This window comes from Mastigoproctus giganteus, chromosome 14 (genome assembly GCF_048544385.1).
Source record: "Mastigoproctus giganteus isolate SK-2022 chromosome 14, ASM4854438v1, whole genome shotgun sequence".
Classification (NCBI taxonomy): domain Eukaryota; kingdom Metazoa; phylum Arthropoda; class Arachnida; order Uropygi; family Thelyphonidae; genus Mastigoproctus; species Mastigoproctus giganteus.
Window position 1 is genome coordinate 70,131,025 of NC_143588.1, and position 16,556 is coordinate 70,147,580.

At 33.1% G+C, this 16,556-nt stretch overlaps 1 protein-coding gene across 1 annotated transcript in view; it reads left to right on the forward strand.

Moving 5' to 3' along the window:
• Nucleotides 1-9,913, forward strand: part of Rlip (Ral interacting protein) — a 135,762-nt gene extending 125,849 nt beyond the window's left edge. Inside the window, exons 13-15 of the mRNA XM_090388309.1 lie at nucleotides 1,619-1,682; nucleotides 5,270-5,338; nucleotides 9,590-9,913. Of these exons, the coding sequence (XP_090244435.1) occupies nucleotides 1,619-1,682; nucleotides 5,270-5,338; nucleotides 9,590-9,700 (244 nt within the window). The 3' untranslated portion in view covers nucleotides 9,701-9,913. The remainder of the gene's footprint in view (nucleotides 1-1,618; nucleotides 1,683-5,269; nucleotides 5,339-9,589) is intronic.
• Nucleotides 9,914-16,556: the final 6,643 nt, after the last annotated feature.

A 16,556-nucleotide genomic window follows, 5' to 3' on the forward strand; every position in this document is an offset into this window, starting at 1 on the left:
GAAATAATGAACACTTAAACCTGCTTAGAGTGTAATCTGCCTTTAATTGCTTCAAGTATTACCGATTATTCACATAAGTTTCATGGTACTTCCTGTACTACTTCTTCGGTAAACTTTTGTAATGCTGTCCTTATGACACCATCAGCCTTACATGTAAGGCTGATGGGTGTTTTGGAGAATTATTGTATTAATCTAAAATAATAATATGCTAACCTTTAGGGTAAGCAGCCCTTAAGTTTTGAAAGGAGAGTTAAGTGTGGTACAAAAACTTTTTATTAAAAAAAAAATCATTCTTTAGTTGATATCATGGTCAATAAAAAGTGAAAGAAAAAGAAACCATTCTTTTTAACTTTTAAGTGCTTCCTTTACTTTATTTCTTCATAATATTAAGCAGTGCACACAATAGGTTTTTAGTACAAGGTCTTTTGTATGATTTCATTAGCACTTCAAAAAAAAATAGGCATTAACAACTGAATTTAATTTATTTTGTTACTTCATAAAAGGAATAGATGGGTTGCTAATTCACATGATTGATTTTTAGCCAGTTCCCAAAAAAGTGAGGGACGTAGGAATAACTGTTTGCATATGTTTCCCTAATTTAAGTTTCTTTTTATGCCCAAGGACAGCCGTCAGGTGAAAAAGTCTCACAAGTTCATTGTAATGGCAAAATATTGCACAACTCATTTAACAATAGGTTGTGCAATATTCATAGCAGCATACAGATTTAAATGCACAACAGGTATATAAATATTTGAAATAAAAACAACCATTATCCACTTAGAATTCTTGTATTTATAATCCAATTCTAACCAAATTTATAGTGCATGAGTATGTTTCAGTATAGTGGCCTGACCACTTATTACTTGTCTGAAAAGGTTTGGGTTCAGATCTGTCAGACTGAAGAAATTCTTAGTAGCCTCTTCAGCCAGGGCTGCAGTTAGCCATTCTCAGTCAGAGGCAGAATAGTCCTCCTCCAGTCATTATTCTGATATTTTTTTCATTGGCTGATTTGCATGTTTTACACAACATACAAATCAGCCCATGAGCACTCAATTTATAAGCATAACATATACAATGTAATATAGTCTTAGATGCTGATGCATTATATAAATGACAATAAAAATTAATAGTATGAATACATATGGGTGGGGGTAAGCAGTACTTGATTTAAAAAGTCAAACTTGGCACAAAAAAGTAAATAATGCTACATTATACCCAAACACACAGGAGTCAACTAAAAAAAAAATCTTTCTCCACTTTGGCATCTACCACAGCTGTGGTAGATGCCAGAGTGGAGAAATCTTATTTGAGTGGACTTAGGGATTACTGTTTGCATATGTATCCCCAATTTAAGTTTCTTTTTATGCCCAAGGACTTCTGATCCTAAGGTTTTCTGACTAGGGTATATGCCATGCTGAAAGAAAAGTAGTAGATAAGCTCTTAAGTGGAACTTAGTGCATTTTACCCAATTATCTTCAGTTTAGTGACATTAAGGATTTATACTACAAAAATAATTAAATTCTGTAATTAAATTTTCATAGTAAATCATAACAGAAAGTAGTATCTTAAGTGTTATAGAATTATAAATATTGAGAAATATGTATTTTCTATTTTCTAGATATAAGCAGTATTCCTTTGATTCTTCAGAAAACAGCTCCTCAGAAACTGATAGCAGTGAAACTGTATCCTTTGATATACATACATTTGCTTTATTTTCTTTTATTTTTCCATATTACATATTGGTTTGGCAGGATCTCATTACAATCCAACAGTAAAAATGTTCTGTAATACGTCTAAGTATTTTATGTGACTGTTATTAAAAAAGCCTTGAAGGCAGAAATTAGTAATACGGAGCCTATAAATATGTATACAGAATTCCAGTAAAAAAAAACTTTAACATGAATATATAATAGTAAAATAAGTATAAAAAACACTATATATGTAAAGCAATTGCCACAGAAGATTAAAATATGTAAATTAAAAAGCACTAAAATTAAACTGGGTAAAATCCAGTAGCTGTAGCTTTCGGAAGCATCAGTTACCTTTCTCAGCGGATCTCCACATTCATTTTTTATACTACACAATGCAAAACCAGATTCATGGCACAGCTCTCCTCATTCATCATGGGACATTAAAAATAACATACTGATCTACGATCCAAAAGTGGCCTGAAAATCAGCGAGACACTAACATCCCTCTCTTCTAAGTACAACAAACTCAATTATATGATGAATGTGGTGAATCCTATTCCAGTTAATGTGCATTATATTGGTATTTATGCATGCAAACTCACTAGCCAAAATTCTTTATTTTGTTCATGTCAAAGATGAAAGTGAATGGCCCTGCCATTTTTGGATGTATTTTTTTATCAGGACTGGTCCACTCTGCACAGGCCAGCTGACATATTAAAGTACTAAACAAACCTCATCTCATAAGTATAGTACAGTCAGATCCTTGATCAGCAGAGAATGACTTTGTTGTAGTGCTGCTGAAGATAGGTTTGTAATACAGAGATAGAGAGAATTATGACAGATCTCCACAGGATGCTGGCTTCCACAAAACATTCTTAATAGATATATCCAAGGCAAAGGGAAACAGCATAGTATCCCACCTTTCTTGCTAGCAGCTTCTGTGTACATAATTTACTGTCTGAGCCCTTACAGGTGATTGGGGTGGGAATTTTTCAGGGGAGGAGTCAGAATTTGCAGGGCAAAATTACGAAATTCATGCTTCTTTTAGGTTAGTAGGAAAATAATTTTAACTTGGTAGAACAGTGAAGCTGTCAATCAGTGAATCCAAACACTCTTATCGGGTGATTTTTACACATTTCCCAATGCCAGATTTCAATTAAGTAGGCAACTCAAGACATTTATTGTGCTTTTTTGTACATTTAAAAAAAAAAAAATGCAACTATGGATCACATCTTTACCAATAAACACTCAAATTTCACCTCCTCCACTCAAATAGGTTATCCTTAAGCAGGCAACACTCATACCTAAGCAATTGCAAAAAACTGCTTGAGCATGTTGTCCTTTTCTTCTTTACAGAAGAAAAGGATAACTGAAAATTTTTATGTGAATTAACCACAGAATGTTAAAGTGAAACTTTATTTTTTACTTTTATAAGTAACCCCCCCCCCACTACCTACAGAATGCTGAAATTCAGTTTGATTCCAAGTATCACAGACAAGTTGATCAATAATACATTTAATAAAATATACCTTTATTAAAGTAATGATTAAACTTTTATGTAGCAGTATGTTTGATTCTGTAAACAGCCAAAAGACTTAAAACAAAAAATTGTGATGTCATAAAATTTTAGCCAAGAAAAAAAATTAAAAGAATTCATGGATATTTTGGAAAAATGGCAATTTTATTCCTCAAATTTTATAATTAACTGGAGATCAGCATTTAAGGAACTGTTGGTGGATATTCATTAGCTTAGAAGTTAGAAGGCAGAGTGCCATCTTCCATCATATACAATAAGTGGCCAGAGAGGAAACTAGCTACCCAAATGCAAAAAAAAAAAAAAAAATAATAATAATTCAGAAGGTGGATTCATAAGATGAAAGCTTGCTTTATAGAAACTCTTTAAATCAAATATGATTCAGCATTTTAAGTTTCTCCAGACTTTCCCATGGAATTTTTCTATAGCTGATTAACAAACTGATCACCAGAAGATTGCCTAGATCACCAGAGGATCAGGATTAATGGAATCCATGTAGGGCATCATTAATCAGACAGAAGGCTACAATATAGCATAAGAGTTGGTGGTGGATGAATTTCTCCATTACTTTGGAATGAATTAAAGTGAAATAAGTGAATAGAATGATAATTGGAGGGGGGGATTGTCACTTTTCTTAAGAATTACCTAGATGTGAGCAAATTTCTGTGCAAGAATGCAAAACACTAATGGAATAAGAGAGTGTAAACAGCAACACAAAACAATTTAATTATAGAATGCAGTTTTGGTATGGTGTTCATTTCAGATGTTCTACATCTTTACACAATTTTTAGGATGCTCTACTGTGTAATTTCAATAAAATTTAATCTGTGGTTATTGAATCAAGAACCCATACTAAAACTGCAAATATTTTGCAATATATATTAATAGAGACATCCACCATCTTACCAGTTATGGAGCTATTGTTTTGTCTTACATGGCCAAAATTAATTTTAAAATTCTTATTGCAGTTTGTATTGACTTATCTTAAGTGAGTAAACTGGAAAGTTGACTTCAGCTTTGTATGGTAACCTCAGATATACTCATGCAGGATGCCTGGAGTTTATGGGATTGTTAAAATAATTGTTCTGAAAGTTCTATAATTGTTTGATGGAACAGTAGATGCTTCTAATATTTTGAATACAATAAGAGTTAGGGATGAATTTCAGCTCTTTCCATGAATTCTTATATTAAATTCTTGGATAAAATATTTTTCATTCCATATTAATAAGCTTAACATTGATTTTAATATTATTTTAATTTTAATTTAACAATTAATTAATTAATTAATTTAAATTTAATTTAAATTAAACAATTAATTTAACAATTTTAATCTTAACAATTTTAATATTTTCCACCAAATTTTTCTTGCCTGCTGTGATTAAATATTGAATGTAATATTGAAATTTTGTGATTTTATGTACTTTACTTAAAATCAAGTCAAGGGTTGCACAGCATAATTGGTCTAAGCTAATTGCCTTCCCACTAAGTATGAGAAAAAATTGAACTGAGAAAGGAAATTAAAAGTTGAAGATCCTTGTGGTTTATCTTTTTTGTATTTCTAGTTAAATGAATATAAAAATTTATTTCAAATATGCGTAACAAGGATTTTTAAAAATTATGCTGTTACATTTCAAATTAAAATGTAGAGCTTGCTTATTTACTGTGTTTATAAACTTGAAATGATACATTTGTTGAAACTGTAATATTATAGTATTTTATCACTACTAATGCCAACGTGCTATCTAGATTCTATAAAAAATCTACACTAATAGATTTAATGAGAATTAATATACTGATAACTTTTCCTTTCTGCCAAATAACTGTTGTGAGGAGTTAACCCTATTAACATTTTTTTTTTTTTTTTTTCTAAGAATATTCTGATAGATATGTTTATTTTTTCTGTTTAGTTTGTCTCAGTAAAAACATCCTCACTATCAATTTAATATTTTGTATGCTAAAGCTTGCATGGTGTATTATTTATAAACCCTTCTTATTATTATTTTTTTTAGACTGTGTAGTATATATTAACCTTAACTTATAATAGGATGGGGATGATGAAGAAGATTTACAGCAACTATTAGAGTGTCTCATGAAGGATAACTTTAAATTAGAGGTAGGTATGATTCAAGTCAGACATATATGTAACTTTTTGTTTCATATATGTCTGAATTAAGGCTCTGTATTATAATTTAAAACATTAATTGTTCCTCTTCTTCTGTGTATTTTAATTATTCTGTTCACTTAAAATAAATAGCTCATTTAATGCGATTTTAAATGGATCAACTATTTTTCTGAGGCACATATTGTTTTCTCTACTAACTTAGCTTTCTTTCTTATGTGTAAAATTAATGGAAAAATTAAGTACAGTAAGTCCCCAACTTACATAAGCCCGAGTTACGTAAATTTTTTTCACTCAAATTTTTTTTTTTTTTTTAGGATTGTAAAATTTAACAGTAAAAAAAAAATAATAATAAGCAATCAATAGCGATGAACATGGCACGCACAAATTGCACAAGTGAGATACGGAGTAACAGGTTTACAAAGCTTAAAAAGTAGGAATGAAGAAGAAAAGATTCTGAAAATTTGTTTTTTATATGACTGAAGATTTCAGAGAAGGGGACACACATTTCACCATAATAATGTAAAAACCCCGCAGAAATCCAGCTATCGGTATTACTGCAAATGCAATAAGATCCAGTTTACTACCCATTTATAATAGATTTCACTAAAGAAAAGTCCAATAAATGATAAACTGTAAATTATTTTTATTGTTTATGGTAGTGACCTCCAGAAAAATATGCTTTAGTAAAATCACATGAGCTGATAATAGTGTGTTTCTGCCTTAACCCTGTGAAGTTCTTCACAGAAAATTTCATTTTGACCGTTATCATGGTGCCAACTAAGGGAATAAGTGACAGCAGTACTGGTAAATCTACCAAGAAAAGGAAAGCAATCGATTTTGATCAGAAAATTAAAATAATAAGGATATGTGAAAATGGTCAAGCATTAACAAGTATCGTACGAAATTCAGATTTGTCAGTGTCAACGGTGAACATAATAATAAAGGACAAAGACAATATGAGAAGCAGTGAAGGGATTGGCACAAATGAGGTCAACTATAATAACTAAGGCTAAGAAATACATATCAGTTTTTACGGTACAATAACATGTGTTCTTTCTTTCTTTTATCTTTTCTTTTCTTATGTGCCACTCCGGCTACTTCACCACTGTCCCCAGATAAAGTTTTTAATTGAACTAATTAAAAATATATAAGTAATTAATCAAAAAAATATATAACTATTTTTCTTCATTCTTTTGAGGATATTAGGTGGTTTTTGTAATTTTGGCATATCAGGGATATAGTAGCAATATTTTATTAGTCATTCCCAAGTTACATAAAACTCGACTTACGTAAGAAGTCCTGGAACGTATCTCTTATGTATGTTGGGGACTTACTGTAATATAATATTGCTTACTTCTATGCTGAAACATTTTATTATTGGAACACATTCTGTAATTCTTTGTGAAAAGAATTAGGAGAGTTTATGCTTGTGTACTATACCAGGCTGCTTTGAGTCACAGAAGGGAGCTCATTTTAAATAACTAACTCTTGAGTTAGTTAAATAACTAACTCAAGTTATTCTGAATAACTCTGATTTGGAATACATCCAGACTGTTATTGACCTGTAAAAAACCTTTAGGAAAAGGTTTTTTACAGGTCAATAGTGTCTTTTTAAATTAAGTCCCAAATACAGGATGTCCATAAAGTTCCTGTCTATTTTTGTGAAATAACTGGAAAATATATAGAATTCAATTATAAAATGATAGTGGGTTAACGTTTACTGAATAATTAAGAGTAAAGTGCAACATATGCCCCATCAGTATCTCTACACAGCTCTAACCTTTTTGCACCATTTCTAAATATGTCCTGGAGCATTTGTAGAGTTATTTTGTTTACAGCCATTACAATGTGTTGACATTTACTTTTTTCTATTCAGTTTTTGTCTCAGTAAAAACATCCTCATTATCAACTTAATATTTTGTACACATTTTGCTTGCATGGTGTATTCTTTACAATCCCTTTTTTGTAGCAAAATACCACAGGTGTGGTATTTTGTTCATCTGTTTGTACCACATCACCTGCATGATGTGGTGTGAACGGAACCTTATGCTCTGAAACATGTGGACATCTGGATCTTGGTTCATCATTTACAGAACCTGTTCTTTTGAATTGGTTCAACAACTTGAATACTGTCTTGTTTGGTGGTCCTTTTTTTAAACCTTCTAAAACTCTCTTTAATTTCATTGTATTTCTTTCACTGGATTCATAATATTATCACCATCACACGTTGCTCTACATTCATTCCGAGGGATTTCTGCGATAAAAAGAAATAAATTTAAAACAGGCATAACGAGAAACTAATATACACAGTATAAATTCCCCCATGTGGTAGGAGCACCATAATATATGTAAAGGCTGGAAGAACACTCCTTAGGTGTTCAGGTGTGTAACCTTATTAGAAATATGATGATAGAAACATAAGAGATGCTGAGATACAAAACATTACTTGAAATAAATCTGTCAGTCAGTGCTGTTTATCAAATAGAACTTGAAGCACAATGTCTTTTTTTTTTTTTTTTTGGTATGGTCTTTATCCTTGGACACAGTATTCCAGGTGCAGTCTTACATTTGCCTTGTACAGTGCGATATCCCATCCATAAGCAAATGTTTGATAGATCATCAATTTGACGCCGCTGGTCCTACTTGCTGCCTGTCCACACTGCTTAGAGAACCTCATATCTGCCTGTAACCTAACTCCCAGCTTCCTTTCCTTCTCTCCGTTTTTAATTCAACCCCACCAAGTGTATAAGTTATTTTGAGGTTGCTATTCTGCAAATAACATTTCATCTTACTACATTAAGACATAGCTGCCACTTTTCTCACCATGCTCGAAGCCTGTCCAAGTTAGCCTGAAAAAGCATTGTTTAGTATTGATCAACTACTCTCCCAAAATCTACATTTGCAAATTTTGACACCATTCCCTCTGTCCCTTTGTTTATGTTATTTAATTAAATCAGGCAGAAACAACAGTAGCCTCCACTACTGGTCAATTTCTGGTCTAATGAGAAGTAATCATTAATCACAGTCCTCTGACTCCTGCCCTCCAGAAGTCAGAGGCTTGTGATTAATGAACCACTCTGTGATGATTCTTAGAACCTTGCCTGTGATCTGAACATGTAACTTATGCAGTAACCTCTCATGTGGGACAGTCAAATGCTCTGCTGAAATCTAAATAATGTCAAAATAGTTGAGCTAGTTAGCTAAGCAGGATTTTCCTTTGACAAAACCATGTTGTGTATCTTTCAGAAGTCCACATCTACCTAAAGGTCCCTATACTGCATTTGATCATTGCCTCCATGATTTTATCTACCAATGGAGTCAGACTGACTGCCCTCTATTATCCACTTTATTCTTAATATATTATAGATACGTTGGCACTTCCCCAATCCAAAGGAATCTCTCCCATGTTCAGAGATGTCCTCATAATTAACCTTGCTTGTTCAGTACACTCCTTCTCACAGGTTCCCTCAAAATTACTGGGTATATGCCTAACTTGCCATTAGGTTTGAAATTTTTTGTAATACGTGATCTTTAATTTCAGTATTGCTAATTCTATTCTGCTTAACCTCATTCATGCAGCTTCTTTACACTGTGAAAGGGCTTTCATTTGTAAGGATTGATGCAAAGTACCTGTTTACCTCATCAGCAGTGCCAGTCAACTGAGTTAACTAAAACTTTCCGACATCCATTATTCAAGGGTCTAATCTGAAACATGTTTTCTTCTTTGTATTCACATACACAAAAAATCTCCTTGTCCCAGTTCTCTATACATTTTCTATGTATAAAGTTTACTGTGAGCTTTTCTGCTATTTCACATCCAGTGCCTTTCTGTTAATGATTTATACCTGTGTGTATGTGTTTCACCATGCTCTTCAACTTCAGTGACCCAAGGTAAATGTTAACACAGATTATGGTTCTGAACAAAGCACAAATAATTATAATGTAATCTTTGTTTCATGTGATATTTTGGTCTGGCCCACTAATGTGTTAGTGCACCAAAACTTCCCAGGAACAGGGACATTTTTGATGATGAGTGGTAAGTTAAAAGTGCCTCACTTATCAGAAGCAATGGCTTCTAATTTCTAATTATTTCTAATGCAAATAGTATATTTGCCCAAGAATTTCATAAATTCTTTCCTATCTATAGTTAATATACTAGCTTTAAAGTTTTAATAAAAATAATGAGTTTGTCTTTGTTTTAGAAAAAGAATGCTAAAAATAATGAGTTTGTCTTTGTTTTAGAAAAAGAATGCTGAATTAAGTCATCAGATTCAACAAGAAAGAGAAACTTGCATGGAAATAAAAGTGCAAGTAAAGTTATTACAACTTGGTGCAAAACCAATGCGAGCATAGTCAGGGTATCCCTTCATATTCCTACTTGTCATTAGTTTTAACATGTTGAGAAAAGAAAAAAATCGTGATTTGAACTCAGTGATCCAGCCAGTTCAAAACATATTCATGTTTAGATACTCAGAATCTGTCCTTATACTTAGATTCAAATACTTATATGAAAGGAAGTTGTATATAAATCCAGTTGCCTGTAAGTAAATTGTATGCAAAGTTAGTCTCACAAACTTAACTGTTTATTATATATATACATATATATATATTTATAAAGTGATATATATGTATATATATAAACATATATCTATAGTCTACTAAAGTATTTTACATATGTAAACGCGAAATCTGATCTGAACCTTCCATGTTATATGGATTATTGTAAAATGTTTGTAATTAAGATATTTAATGTATGGAAAATATGAACTATTAAAGCAGCCAAATTGTTTTTGTTCTTTATATTCCTTTGAAATATCTAGTACAAGATTGCAACACAATTAAAACTATTCTAATCAAGCTTTCTGATTTAAAGATAAACCATTCATATAAATCAGTATTAAAAATCCTTTGTATTACCTACATGCATAACTGTAATGCTTTTTAACCTTAGAATGGTAATAACCATACTGACATTAAATGATAGGGTATGTAATTTGAAGATAACAAAACAGTCAAGCCTATGTTGGTATAAATATGTTTATTTACGAACTGGAAATATGTACATAATGGAGTCAAACGTTTTGTTGCCTTTCCTTGTAAAAAAAGAAGTGAAATGGTAAAAAGGTCTCTTCAGTAACAAGAACAAGTTCTCATTACCAAAATGACCTTTTGTGATGTAATATTGTAAAGGCAGCTGTCACTGAAGAAGTGGTAAGAAAATACCACAAAACATTTGACTCCATTATGTACATATTTCCAGTTCGGAAAGAAACTTAATTATACCAATGTTAGGTTTCAGTGCTTTATTATTTTCAAACAATAGTTTGCGTACGCAGCATGCCACTCAAGGCATACCTGAGGATATGTAAAATTTACACATATTCATATTACTCAGATGAAAGATCATATTCATATTACTCAAATGAAAGATCATTCTACATGTTGCAGAATGATCTTTCATTTGCAAAATGTGCAGTATACATGTTATTATTTTATTAATTTTTATTAGATTAAAAATATCAGAATAAAAGAATTTTCTTTTTCCTTAAATTCTTCACAAATGGGTGTATGACAATTCCAACAATGATGGAATTACTATAAACTTATTCACATAATGCAGGCCTGTTCTGGACATTTTTGATATCTAACTTCTTGTCTGAGCTTTTTTGTTTTAGCCTGTTGTTGCTGCTGTTAAAAACTAATCATTTAAAAACCTGCCATTAAATAGTAGTACATAAAATGAGTATAATATCTTACCACTGTAATTCGTAAATATAGACCACAGTGGTAAAAAAAAATCTAATCATCTCAAATTGATAACTGTTTTACAAAAGGGATCCTGTCATTAACCATTCTATGAAAAATATTTTAATTATTCTGCTGTTTGTTATTGAGAAACCAGATGCATGCATGTGTTTGTGTTGTTGTTGTGAGATATTAATTACAAGGGCAACTGTGGCCAAAATGTCTTTCTATGGTTCATCTGTTAGAAAGCTTAATCTGTACATCAGAGCCAATGCAGGAATATAGTTAAATTCACCGAAGGACCAGGAAAAGTTCATCAAAATTTACTTTTTCTCTGAGGATGTGTTATGTTGTTGGAGGGTTATGTAGATTGGAAAATGTTTTAAAAGTGCAAGATCTTTCATTTGAGAAGTGTGGACAATCAATTAAAATATGTTTAACAATTAGCTGGGTTTGGCATGAAGAGCACTGAGGAGGGCTTTTGTGCAGTGTGTATGCATGTCTGTGAGTGTGAGAGAGAGATAGCATGCAATGAGGTTGGCGCCTCCGTAGCCAGGTGGGAAGGAGCAGCAGTGCGTAGCACACGCTTCTTGATTAGACCGGGGTTCGAATCCGTCACCACCAAATACGGAAAGGTCAGGGAATGACCACCGCATATCCCGGAGCAATATGGCCTTAGTTGCTAATGCTCCTAAAAAAAAAAACTAAATAAAAAAAATAAAATAAAATAGCAATGAGGTTTTTTTTTTTTTTCAATCAGAAAGAAAGCATCCCTTTGTTGAGGTTAATATCCAGAGCACTCAGAATACTCATCTGAAAAGTTTCTGATTTTGTTTTCAAAATATTACATTTTCTGCTTAAGCACATTCACACTATGTATAAAAAGTCTAAGCACATTCACACTTAAATGAAATCTATAAATGCTAAATAAGTCTCAGGTACAATAAATCATAACATTATGGAATGTTTATGGAGTACAAATGTTAACATTATTTCAGTTTGAGCAACTTTGTTTTTATTAATCTGATAACAGAAAAATAAAAAAAATAAAAAAAAAAAAACTTTTTCACTAGCAAATGTCAACTTTTATTATTTTAGTTTTTAACCAACTTGTAAAAAATATATTGCAGTATTAGTGCACCATATATTCTGTATAATAACTTAATTATATATTCTTATCCTTTGAGTTTTTTGTGGAGCATATCTTGGGATATTTATATAGAAATGGCTTTCTGAAAGCTGCACAACATTGTTTTGTTAAGGGGAAAATCATGTTTAACTAACCTGGTAAGCTATTTTGACAGTTTCTCATGAGCTAGATGTAGGGAATCATTTCAATATGGTTTATTTGGATTTTAGTAAGGCATACAACTCAGTCCCTCATGAGAGGTTACTCTGTGAGCTGGAACATGTTGGGATTACTGGAAAGATTCTAATAAGATGGATTGCAGGGCAGAAACCGGAGGCTGTGATGAATGGATATTCTTTGGATTGGTGTAAAGTCAGAGGTGGATCCCCCACCCACGAATCAGTTCTTGGATCACTGTTTCTGATTTTCATTAACAACATCAACAAAGGAATAAATGGCTTGATGTCAATTTGCAGACTACATACAGATTGGGAGAGACTTTAATGATCAGTGCCAAGCAGTGCTCCTTCAAGGTGATTTGACGCTTCAAGCTTGGTCAGGAAAGTGGCAGCTATATTTTAATGCAGCAAAATGCAAGACCTTACACATGGGAAATAACATCCCAGAAATAACTTATACTTGTTGGTGTCAAATTAAAAATAATAGAGGAAGAAAGGAATTTGGGAGTTATGATACAGGTGATACCAAGTTTTCTGAGCAGTGTAAACAGGCAGCCATGAAAGCCCATTATGATCTATCCACAAATGTGGTCTTACAATACAATTGTAAGACCACATTTGGAATATTGTGTCCACATATGGAGACCTCATCTAAAAAAAGACAATGAGATTCTTGGAAAGGTCCAAGGAAGGGCAGCTTTGCATGGTGAGATAAAAAAAAAAAAAAAAGGACAACCATACAAGGAAAGGCTTCAGAGCTTGGCAACCAGGCACCATACAGGGGACCTGCTTTATAAGGCTCTAAGAAGAGAGTAAGATGAATGAAGGTGGAATTTTCACTGTTATAAAGAATTTTAGAACTAAGGACCCTGAATTAATATTACAAGGGAAGACTTTTTGTTAGATTGTAGGAAGTTTTCTTTTAGCCAGTGAGTTGTTGATTGGATCAAGTTGTCTTGACAGGTAGTTGAGGCTGATAGTTTGAAGAAATCCAAAAGGTCAACTGGATAGTTACTTGCATTAGGAGAGAAGAGCATATTTTTTATCTACTTTTTTTTCTGCCTATGCAGCAATAGCTTATGGCTCCTTGCACTATATGGCTAATACTAATTTATTTAATAATTTAACATCAGATGGCTGCATTAAATGTGATACAAATATATTCTTTTTTATTACTAACAATTCTTTATTTTATTTTTATTCTTCTTTATTTACTGTTAAAGATAGCATGAAATTACTTTACATTTCTTATCTGAAATTTGTTTTATATATTTTACCAGAGTTTCATAAATATGATTTATGAAACTTGGATTTGTGAAATGCTTCATCTAGAAGTAAATATCACAAATACTCATTAAGATAGTATAAACAAATTTTAAAATAACACTTATTTGTATCCAAATTTAGCACTAAAAGCACCTTATGCTGTGGAGTATATATATCACTATATTTTTATACTGTGCTATAATTATTATTGCACAGCATAAATGACACATATAAGAGTGACCAGTAACTATAAAGATGTCATCTGTAATAACACACACTGATAATCTGTGGAAAAGTGAGATGATGTTTTATGGAAAGTTAGCAAATTAAGAAAGCAGTCCAAAATTAAAAAAAGAATTTCAAGTTACACAATTTGAAGGATTGTGCCATTAACAAGTGTACTTTCTTTATCATAGCAGACATGAAAAGCATAAAATACATGAATAGGAAGAAGCCATTATGAAATTATGCCTGACTGGGGGTACTTTAAAACACAGAATTCCAAACTTGGCCACAAGGAATATTTTGAATTAATAGAAAAAGCAGAACATTTGTGCAGTACAAATTATACGAGGGGCATTCAATAAATTGTCTACCTACCTACGAAGGAAATGAGATAGAGACAAATATCTGTTTTTATTTTTCAGTGTAACTCTCCTGAACTTCAATACACTTATCCATTTTATTAGCAATGAGGAAATACCAGACAAAATTCTTTGTTCCATCCATTACAAAACACAGAAACAGTAGACTTCTCAGTTTTCATTATCATCAGCAAAGTGATGTCCACATACATTTTTCTTTGTGTAGAAACAGGAAAAGACACTGGGGGCCATATCTGCACTGTAAAGTGGATGGATAAGTTCTGTTAAGTTGCAGTCTCTCAAAGCAGCAGCAACAGCAGCATGTGACCTGTGCATTGTCCAGAAGCAGCAGCACACCTCGGGAAAGTTTTCCACAGCATTTTTCCGTTATGATATCTCTTCGGTTGTACAATAGGGATGCATATGATATCCCAGTGACTGTCTGCTTATGTTCCAAGTAGTGAACGTACAAAATTCCCTCAGCATCCAAAAATATGTTGGCCATAACCTTGCTGGTGAAGGTTGTCTGAAATATTTTGGTGGTGGAGAATCTTGTGCTTCCATTGCGTTGATTCTTGCTTGGTCTCAGGATTCCAGTGATGAACCTATATTTAATCACCCATAACAGTTCTGGAGATGAAAGTTTCAGGATCCCTTCCATAAAGCTCAAAATTCTCACAGCACCATAATTGCTTCTGCACAGAGGTCAGAAATATGAGGAACCCACTTTGAACTGGCCTTACTCATCCCAAAATGTTCTTGAAGGATAGTTATGTGTTCCCTCAGATATGTCACGTTCCCTAGAGATTTGGGACATCTTTAAATGTCTGTCATTCAGCACAAGGGTTTCCACAGCTTTGCACATTTTTGGAGTGGTTGCTGTCACAGGCCTTCCTGGATGTGGATCATCTTTGATAGACTATCCCATTTGAATTATTTTGACCAGAATTTCACCTAGTACTCTGAAGATGCATTGTTGCCATACACGGCCACCATCCTTTCATGAATGACCTTTGGCCCATTTCCTTCTTTGGTGAGAAATTACTGAACAATGCTCCAATTTCATCAAATCCATAATTTGATACAAGTGTCTTCCTTCTTTCTGTTACAGCAGCACAACCTAAAAACAGTCAGATCAAAATTAGTATGATTCAAGTTGAGATACGTAGGAACATGATAAATTATGAATCATTAAAATATAATGGTGGGGAAGTATTTTAGGTAGATAATTTATTGAACACCACTCGTATGAGGAATTGCTTCATTCAATTTCAAAAATTGTCTAGGTGGTGGAAGTAAAATAATTAGGGAGCTTTATGGAATATAAAACTCCCCAGACTTGAACTTTGGATTGTGCTGTTGTTGTGCAATGTGCAGTAATTCAAATATTGTGGTCTGAGAGAGTGAAACCCCTTCAATACCAGTGTGTGAACATTAGCTCATTATGATTAAGTTATATGTTAGCCCATTAAGCATTGCTATTAAATTTGAGTCAAATCAATTCAGTATCTTAAGAAATTTCTATAATTATTTGATACTCATTATGATGGAAAACTATGCAAAGAAAGGTGTATGAATAGGCAGTATGTGCAGGCAAAGTGATGGCAACATTTTGAGATTTTAAGGAATCCATTCTTAATACCAAGATCGTGACCAGTTTTGTTTTGTGGCTCAGCTATTTTCAACATGTGCATTGTGGCTCAGCTATTTTCAACTGACAACAGTTGGCAACACTGATGATGATGTGATTGCCATTCTAGTTCGAGGCATCACACAGTTTGGTCGTGTGTAATGTTTACTTCAAAGTAATTCAGACTACACCAATGAGCCAAAACATGACCAGCAAGTTGTTATGCAAATCAAAGCAACTGCAGGTGAACTACAGCGCGGGATGGGACACTATAAAGAATACCCTATACTGAGCTCTGTTAATCAGTGTTACTCTTGTTCTTCAGATGGGAAAGGCAGCGGACTTAAGCAAGTTTGACAAAGGAAAATTGTAATGGCCAGACAACTGGGTCAGAGAATATCCGAAATGGCATGGCTAGTGGGATGCTCACAATCAGCCGTGGTTAGTACCTGCCGAAAGTGGTCTGATGAGGGAAAACCCACGAACCGCCAGCGAGGTGTTGGACAACCATGGCTCATCGATGCTCGAGGTGAGTGAAGGCTCTCCTGGGTGGTATGTGCCAACAAAAGGGCAACTGTGGTGCAACTTTCCAGTAATTGGAATGCTAGTGATGGGAGTAATGTGTCACAACACACAGTACATCAAACCCTGCTGAAAATGGGGCCGCTCCGAGTGT